General features: G+C 36.2%; 1 protein-coding gene across 1 annotated transcript; it reads right to left on the bottom strand.

Moving 5' to 3' along the window:
• Positions 1-434: 434 nt before the first annotated feature.
• On the bottom strand, positions 435-8,697 carry LCBK1 (long-chain base (LCB) kinase 1). The gene is made up of 8 exons (XM_085717865.1): positions 7,677-8,697; positions 6,926-7,297; positions 6,485-6,578; positions 6,045-6,082; positions 3,936-4,082; positions 2,833-2,932; positions 1,225-2,147; positions 435-838 (listed from the first exon to the last, which is right to left on the bottom strand). Exons 1-8 carry the CDS (start codon positions 8,196-8,198, stop codon positions 698-700), a joined length of 2,337 nt encoding a protein of 778 aa, XP_085573991.1. The 5' UTR covers positions 8,199-8,697; the 3' UTR covers positions 435-697.
• Between the last annotated feature and the right edge of the window lie 230 nt (positions 8,698-8,927).

Here is an 8,927-nt window from a genome sequence, read left to right as displayed (position 1 = left end):
GTTCAAATATGACTACCCTTTTGAGAAAGAGATTGCTTTGGTTTTGATGACAAATGAAAGGTGTTTTCAGGTTGGTAGATTTGAACAAGTGTGGAAGCTAGGACATGTTGTAACAGTTGCGTAGAGAGCAAGGTGGAAATGCCTCCTATAATTTGTGAGTACAAAACTTATCAAATCTCTATGATTTTAGTACACAAACATGTGCCCTAGGACTAAATCAAAAAAATAAACCAAACCTACACATATAGGTGATTTGGAAATTCATAGGTGATCCCTATGACTATTAACAATTTACCCTTGAATCACCTTTAATACAAACTTGAATGTAGACCCAAATTCATCTCTTAACTTTCGCACCAGAAACGGATAGGAGACCGACTGAACATGAGCAGATTACAATCCAAAACATTAGAATAAAAGAATCAAATGATCAATTCGAGGAAATGGAGATTAGCAATACATTCAGCTTCTTGTTGCAGAAAATGCAGTGTACTTTTTTTCTTTTTATGAAATCAAAATAAAAAAGATGGATAAACAAGCAATAAAAGATAGATATAACCGAAACAAAAAATTTACAAAGCTCAGCTGTTACATCGACAAGGTATTTGACAAGACAGATTGGGTATCTGAATTCATAAAGGAGAAGGTACACAAGCTTACCAAAACCCGTCAAAGAATTGAAAATAACTCACACTAATCATATACGGAAGCGACCAATAAGCCTGCACTGTTCAGGAAGCAAAGAAGAAATTACTTGTCCATTGAGTGGAAAAAACTCACCATCAATCCCACATCCGCTGTGAGTGTGTTTCCCAGACTTTATTCTGACAGATTTTACCTGCATCCGAAGGGGAACTGAAGTTTTATACAATTTCAACAGATATAGATGCACGAGTTACCAGGGTAAAAGAGAATGTGCAGCTTCTGCACACTAAATAACATGGCAAGATATGCCAAACAAGATACCATTCTCAAACAAACTGAAGTAGACATAATACACATTTGAAAACTGATCACAATTGTCAACGGTAGTCTTTGAAAAAGGAAGGCCCAAGATTTTTTACCAGTTTAGTCGTCAATATATAGCGCAGTGATTTTAATCATTGATATAGTGTGTAAAATGATTTTTTTTTTTTTTTAAAGAATAGCGTGTAAAATGATTAAGCAGTAATTTCCAGCATCCGTTAAAAAAATAAGGAGTAAAACAATTATTGATGCAAATACCTTCACATATTCAACATATGGCAGTGAAACATGTCGACCCATCTGTAGAAGTATGAAAAATCTCAACAGCCTCAGCCTTCCGTTCCCATGTACCATGATCAAATCTAGGGTGTTATCGTCATGCTCAGCTTTGGGAGCAACCACCTGAGAGCCCTGGACAGTTCTACAAGCATGGTTGCAAACCAGAATGCCAACAAACTGTCCCTTTGAAACAACCCATTTGTCTCCAAAACGAGGCACAGCCTCCTTCGTGGATCCTACTTCTGTATCATCCGGTGGCCCTGGCAACTCAATAGGGTTTTCCACATCCCAATTAGCCTCTGGATCCCATTTTGGTTCAGCATCCCAGATAGGACCTGGGTCAGACAGCGTAGATGATATATCCTCTCTATCATTCGCTGCATTTCCCCATTTAGAGGTATCATGTGTGGTGGTCAATCCAGCCCATCCTCTATCATTCCTTGACTTAGATCTCGTTCTTGGCCAGTTTGGAGTTGTTGACAGAGGCAGTTGTGGATGAATGACTTCTGGCTCTGCTGTGATATTGCTCCTTCCAGATGATAGGCGTTTTGACTTTGGATCTAAGCCACGCACCAACTCAGAAGGTTCAGTGCTAGCATGAGTGCTACTACAGGTATCCAGGTCTCCACCAGATATCCGACTCGGAGTCATTATTGAATCAATACTTGAAAGACTAGATGCCCTGGGCATCCCATCCTTATTTGATCTGGTCATGATGTCGGTATACAGCTCCGACATGTCAACTACTTCCCTTTCACCGGAACCTTCTTTCTCAGGTTTTGATGCTGGAAGATATTCAACTTCGTAGCTGTATCTCGGTAAGCATAAGAACTTGAGAAATCCAGCAACAAAATATCGCAGTGGGCCAAAGCGCTTCTGATATTTTTCAGAAAGTTCCAACACTGCAACATGAGAGATAAACACTTAATGCTGAACCAAAATTGAAAATTCGAGGTCCTATAGTGTACCCCAAACTTTTTATTTTCTCCTCCATTTTATCTTTTTCTCCGTGCTCAGTTACGTAGTGCCTATTGTTTAACTGTCATTAAAGTTACAGACTTCGAAATGAAAAAGCAGTCAAAGATAATAACAGACAATTTACAGAGCCACCTAAATGCACCATTTTAACACCACAATTCTTCCCAGCAATTTCTTCAGTCCCCGCCCCTGACCCGCGTTATTACTACTTCCTAACATGTCCATGTAAAGTCCATATAACTACCCTTTTAAAGAACGGCTTTAATTAAATAATACATGTTCTCTAAATTAGACAGGAGACCCATTCTTTTCAACAAAAGTTTAATTTCAACACAAGGTTACGGTGAGCCTGAGCATTGTATTCACTACAATTCTAGATGGTTATTGTGTGAGGAGTCCTTAAGCTCTTGGAATGATTGGCTCTTGGACATTTCAATTTTCAACTATAAGCTAATTATGGCTAAATATTCTCAAGGAAGACATAGTCTGCAAAATATGAACCTAAGAGCTAATACACGGTCGCTAAAAAATTGTGGCAGCGAGAAACAAGAAACCAGCACATAACTAAAAACCAAGCAGTATAAAAATGTTTGTATGTCATTGACTTACCATCACTAACAAAACCATAATATGAGACTGTTAATCCAAAGTGAATTTTATTATTCTGAATCCATTCAACAGCAAAGACATCTGTAGCAGTAAGGCCCCCCTGAACCAAGAAATTGAATTAGTATATAAAGTAACTGCAAGTGTTTCTGAAGTATCGGTGATATCAATAAATCTACATAAATGTTGACATGAGAATGAAAGTGGCATTCAAATCAAAAAATGGCCATCTATTCTACCAAAAATGAAGTGTAAACCACGTCATCTTTAGTTCATTCACTACACAATTCATAAATACTTGAGTAAATAATGATATGTAGTGGTCCAAATAAAGTATAAAAGAAATCCCAGGGCATTAATATACTCCTACTATAAGTAAACATTTGACAGATTCTTTTATACATGTTGTTCTCTCCAGTAAGCATATTATTTACAGTATGTGGCAAAACAGACCTTATTAAGGGCATTAGAAGGAGGATGTTACCCCTTCCATACACATTTAAGGGAACAATGAATCACAGTCATAGCAAGTCCCGCTTCTAATGCTTCCTACTGCTTTCCGGTTTGATTTTAATTTGAACATTATTCTATAAGCTGATAATGCTAAAGTAAATCGATTGAATATTATTCTATAAGCTGATAATGCTAAAGTAAATCGATATAAAAAGATAAAGAGCAGCACATCGTTAAAAAAAATTACAGAAAGGCCAAAAAATCTACTGTTATAATGAATGAACAGCTGATTATAAAAGGCGAACAATTGTGTACTAAGTAGGAAAAATAAGAGGTTTGCTATTTAGTACGCATCAGCATGAATCGATGACGACATGGTGCAACTGTTTTTCAATTTTAAAATAAATAAGAATCAAAACAGAGAAAGAAAAAAACCAAGCATGATCAAATGGTGAAAATATATTCATCACATTTTGTGCAATTCACTTTCTTACTATTTACCTTTCTATAGACACATACACATGTCTCTGGCTGAGGCAGGACATTGATATAAAAATAATAGCTATCAGTGTCTATTTTCTTGCAAAAATAGTTCAATTAACATTCCTGGATTCTCGTCAAATATTTGAGAGAAGAAAAACAAAAAATGCTACCTTCACAATAGCCATTGCTGCAGAAACAGGATCTCTAACTCCAAGAACAGTCCATACCAGTGAGTTATCAGAACCAGCTGGTATAATTCCAATAGGTATAGATATTCCTTCCTTTTGATTGTCTCTACTAAGTAGACCATTAACAACCTACAAATAAACTTGCCCATCATCAACGGCGTGTGTATAATGATTCTATGTGTGAGTGTTCAATATATGCGGAAAAAACACAACCTTAAAGTATGCTTATTTAAAAAATAATGGTGGGGAGCAAAATGCACCAGATTTGTTGGAATAATGAACAGCACTGTATTTTTTTTAAAAATATTCCTGAGTAACGGTAAAACAGAAGAATTGTTGTGAAACGAACAATTCTTTACTTATAGTGAAGTGTAGAAAATGATATGATAGGCAATATTATTGATGTTGCAGATTTAGGCAAGGAATTCCTTATCTCCATTCTTGTTAATTCTAGTAGTACATGTTTTCAATTGAACAGTTTCCAGAGGTTATGACAGGAATTGATCAAGGGCAGCAAAGCAGGCTAAGATGAGGTCTTGGTCTCTCACCCAGTTTGCAAATAATACTATCCTCTTATTGAAAGAGGAAAGCGAAGTTTTGTTAATGTTCTTTCTATTCTTAGATTCTTTGAGGTAATGTCTGATTTGAGAATCAATGCAGCCAATAGTGTTAAACTAGGATAAAAGGATTTTTTTTTTCTATGATTTTGGAAGTCGTCAAGTCTCCTAGCAGACCCTTAATTAATTGGGTGCTAATCCACAGGCCAAAATATTTCAATTCAGGTGATGACTCAAATATCTAATATTAAGATTTGAAACTTATTCCTATCTTAGGGGATTTTCTTGTCTCTGTTATGTTATCTATCAACTACTCATGTATCCTTTCGTATAAAAACAACAGTATCAGCAAAGCTTGATCCCATTATCTGGAGTTCTCTATATGTATTAAAAATTACCAAGGTTATCCTTGGGCCGGATACCGAATTTTCAACAAAAAAAAAAATCACCAAGGCTTTTACGAAGAAAAAAAAAATTTCAAAAAAAATCCATCTAGAGTAAGGACTTTTTGAACGATATTTCTTAAAGATAGCTCTTTAAATTGGACAATCTCTTAAATGACCAAATAACGTATAGCGAGGTTTCATCATTTACGTTACCTGCCATATGAGGCTTTTATCCGTTAAGGATCCTGTATTTTCTTGGTAAGAAACTAAAATCTCTTATAGGCTTTCCTGACAAGACTCGCCTCTCCTCAAATTCAGATAGGAGAATGGAGACTTAGGATTTTTCAGTCCAACGTGTACGTTTGTAAATTCTTCTCCAATCCAAATTCAGCCAAATTTGGAGATTGCTGTAATTTCAACAATCTCTGAGGTCATTAACTGAATCCAATTTACTCAATCAAAAAACTCCCCCGGATCATTGTTTAATGCTTAGAAATAAAAGCTATGAACTCTTCTCTTAATGGTAGGAAAAGTGCAACAGAGAAAAGAATAAAAGAAGAAACAATGATCCAATAAAAACCTAGTATGAACGATTGTCAGTAATTCAACTGCTTAAGATTATTAATTCTACTTTACTCCTCTTGAATAGCAAGCCTCATATCGTTAAAATATGGACAGTGGGAAGTCAAAGACCCAATTGGGAAGGGATACATTGTGACCACTGCTAACTAACTGCCACCTAAGCACTTGGCAGGGCAGTGGAGGGTGCTGAAATTTTGTAATGTTATGATCTGTGTAGATTGGTTGTTTTGCGCCCCATTCGTGGGCTCAAAACTTTCACGATGTGCAGAGTCATTAATGGATGCAGCCGACCCCACTTAGTGGGATAAGGCTTGGTTGTTGTTGTTGTTGTTTTATGATCTGTGTAGATATAAGAGGATAGAGATCAAGAGTATCATTGTATGGAATATCATTGTATTTTCTTTTCAGTCTGGATAGTCGTTCTGTATTTTCCAGGCAAGACAGTATCTGAAAGACCTTTTAGGAGATAAAACAAGCAATAAAGAAAGAAGACAGTATTTTAAATGAACAAGCCAAGCCAGCAGTACAGGGAGAAAATCACTAAATAAATAAAATAGTGTGCCGACCTCGTTGATTATCCCATCACCGCCAACACATATGATTCCTGAAAGAAGTACAGATTTCAAGAATAAGAAAGAGATACAAATATGAGAAAAGAAAACATTTTAAAGAGTACTAACGAAAACTACACCCACTGTTTCACAATGAGTGACACTTTATCGAAGAAAATTTGTTTCAAAATAAATGTATGTCATTTTCACTTTTCAAACTAGAATTAATAACTTTTTTCCAACTGTGCCCTCTAATATTGATATGTAAACTAATCTCACAGCATTATATTCCACGTATATGATGGTGGGAAGCACACCAATAGTTAATAAGGTTAGTTTAATATAAGTGCATGTCGTCTGACAACTCTATTGTATAAAAACCTTAAATGGCACTTATTTTGAAATGGAGGGAGTATAATCAAACATGCATCCATACTACAGAACAGTGAATTTACCATCAGGGCAAGTGCTGATGTCTACAGTTGATGCAAGGTTTCTGGCATGACCAGCAGATGTTGTTTTAACTACCTCCAATCTAAAACCAGCAAGCTGTCGAAGTATTAAGCCACAAGTTGCTTTAGTATCCTTCCTCTTGCATAGTATATTTATATTTATAAACATATAAAGTAATGCAAGTAGCTCAACTATAACAGTTGCATTATTGAAATCAAAAACTGAAGCGACATACAAATATTCATATGAAAGAGCTATATGTTGACAAAAATTGAAAATTTGACATAATATAGATATATTACTATAATTATCAGTCTTGCAGCTTTTGACTTCCTCGCCAAATTCAAAGATAGCGTCAAATATGCATAAGATACGATCACAACGATGGCCATAACAAGAAGCATACACACAGCTTACATGATTGGGGATGGAGTGTAACATACCTTGAATATTGGTTCCACATCGCGGTGGAAAACTTTACTTGAACGACCTCTGCCTGAGCGTGGGTTTAAAATTACAAGCATCTTAGGCGGAGTTTTACATCTAAAGAGCAATTCAGGAGGGGTATCTGTCTGAAATAATTCCGATGAAGCTTGCTTCTTGGAAGAAACTAAAGGGTGAGGTAGACAGTTAATGAAACAGTGTTGATCAGCAAATCCACCAACCCACTGAATTGCCTCTTCTATTGTAGAAGCCACAAAACGGAAATCCTTGCGACTCCTTCGAGGTTTTATAAAACAAGAAAGACCACATGAAGCCTTTTTCATCGGATACGAGTGCACTGTGAAATGTTTGAGACCAGCATGATAAGAAACCTGTTTTGAAGAAACACATCACGTACTAAAACCAATCAGTCATATCTTTTGTTTCCCTATAACCTAAAAAAAGTATGTTTAGTTTATCACGATAGTACTAAACCATCCTTCTAGAGCCTGTTTGGATTGACTTATTTGAGCTTATCTACTAGCATAAGTTTTGTGTGATTGTTCGAGAGAACTTACAAAAACAGCTCATGACATATTCATAAACTGTTTAGAGCTTGTTTTCATCAGCTCTCCGGGATAGCTTATGAAAACAATTTATAGCTTATATGAAAACAACTTAACTTCATATTATCTTTTGCTATAAGATAGAAATAAGCTGTTTATCGAAACATGGCCTTAATCTAAGACAAAAGCAATGTATTAGTATTACCGAGATAACATCGTCAAGGTGAAGCACATGAGATCCCCAAAGTAAAGCTTTACTTGTTAATTTAGCATCGACAGCAGCTTGATTGGTAGTATCAAAAGAAGTTTGTTGTTGAGTATCAGTCTTGTTATTATTATTATTTACAGAAATCTTTCTTTTATCCAAAGCCAATTTGCCAGAGAAAACCACATACCCTAACAAATCAGATTTCTCATCACCTCCACCTGGTATATCAATCCTATGCTCGAAATTCTTTGCTGCAGCGGCATCCTGATGATCACCACTGGATGCTCGAATGGCGTCTGTACTGTTCTTCTTTCCAGACTTGAGTTTGCTGCGTTTTTCGGGGAAGACGGTAGGAGAAGAATGTTCACCAGCAGTGGATAATTGAGAACACAATCCTAATCGTCTGAAGGACTGTTGAGGTGATGAGAGTCTGAGTGCCGCGGCTGCTGATGCGGCAGATGACTTAGTACTACCAGTAGAATTACGGGAAAGACTCCCACTCTTGAGCATATCTCTCATGATAATAACATCGAATTAAGTTAGAGGTTGGGGATTAATTAGGGTTTGTTTGAGGATTACGAAATTGAATTGAATTGAGGTGTTTAGAACCTCAGATCGGATTGGATCTATGTAACTGGGGGGTTTTAATTTTATCCAAAGGTTGGATAGTTTGATGAAATGAATAAATATCAAATTAGAGTGGAGGTGTGAAAAGCAAAGCAAACCAGAGAAGAGAAGTGATGATCGAACAAGCGAGGATCGGTGGCTGAGTCTGACAGATAGATAGATAGATAGATAGATAGCTGAAAGGAAAGGCTTTGTTAATTCCCGAAAAGAAAAAGTTTGTAGCACTAGCAGCAATCGCACCAAACCCACCCACTCTTTTCTTTCTAACCTTTGTGTTGTGTTGTGTATACAATGGACGCTCGAGATCGATCGATCCAACTCAACAATGGGACTCACCACTTTCCTTTGCCGTCATTCATTCATTCCATTTTTCTCAGTTGTTGTGAGTTGTGACGACATTTTCTTTTCTATTTCTTTTTCTATTTTCTTTATTACATTTCATAGATTAATAATAAATATTTAAATTTATTCTTTTTTTTTTTACTTAATTGATTAATTAGCTGTCTTGTTCAAGCCCCAAACAACACACAGCACCTACCTGCCAAAATACCAGCTCACCGCTCAAACCAAACAATCATATGATTGATCGTAATTATTATCCATCAAAGTCCATTTTCATAG

Source organism: Medicago sativa, chromosome 6, assembly GCF_051527215.1.
Source record: "Medicago sativa cultivar Bolivia chromosome 6, Bolivia_mono, whole genome shotgun sequence".
NCBI classification, from domain to species: Eukaryota; Viridiplantae; Streptophyta; class Magnoliopsida; order Fabales; family Fabaceae; genus Medicago; species Medicago sativa.
Note: the sequence above shows the minus strand (reverse complement) of the source record. Positions and strands in the feature narration are given on the sequence as shown.

Excerpts from the sequence above, each read along its gene's own strand:
- LCBK1 (XM_085717865.1), bottom strand. The coding sequence starts at position 8,198 with ATGAGAGATATGCTCAAGAGTGGGAGTCTTTCCCGTAATTCTACTGGT. Across the intron at positions 7,298-7,676 it reads ACCTTGACGATGTTATCTCG|GTTTCTTATCATGCTGGTCT; the intron begins GTAATACTAATA and ends TCTTCAAAACAG. Across the intron at positions 6,579-6,925 it reads ATGTGGAACCAATATTCAAG|CTTGCTGGTTTTAGATTGGA; the intron begins GTATGTTACACT and ends ATACTTCGACAG.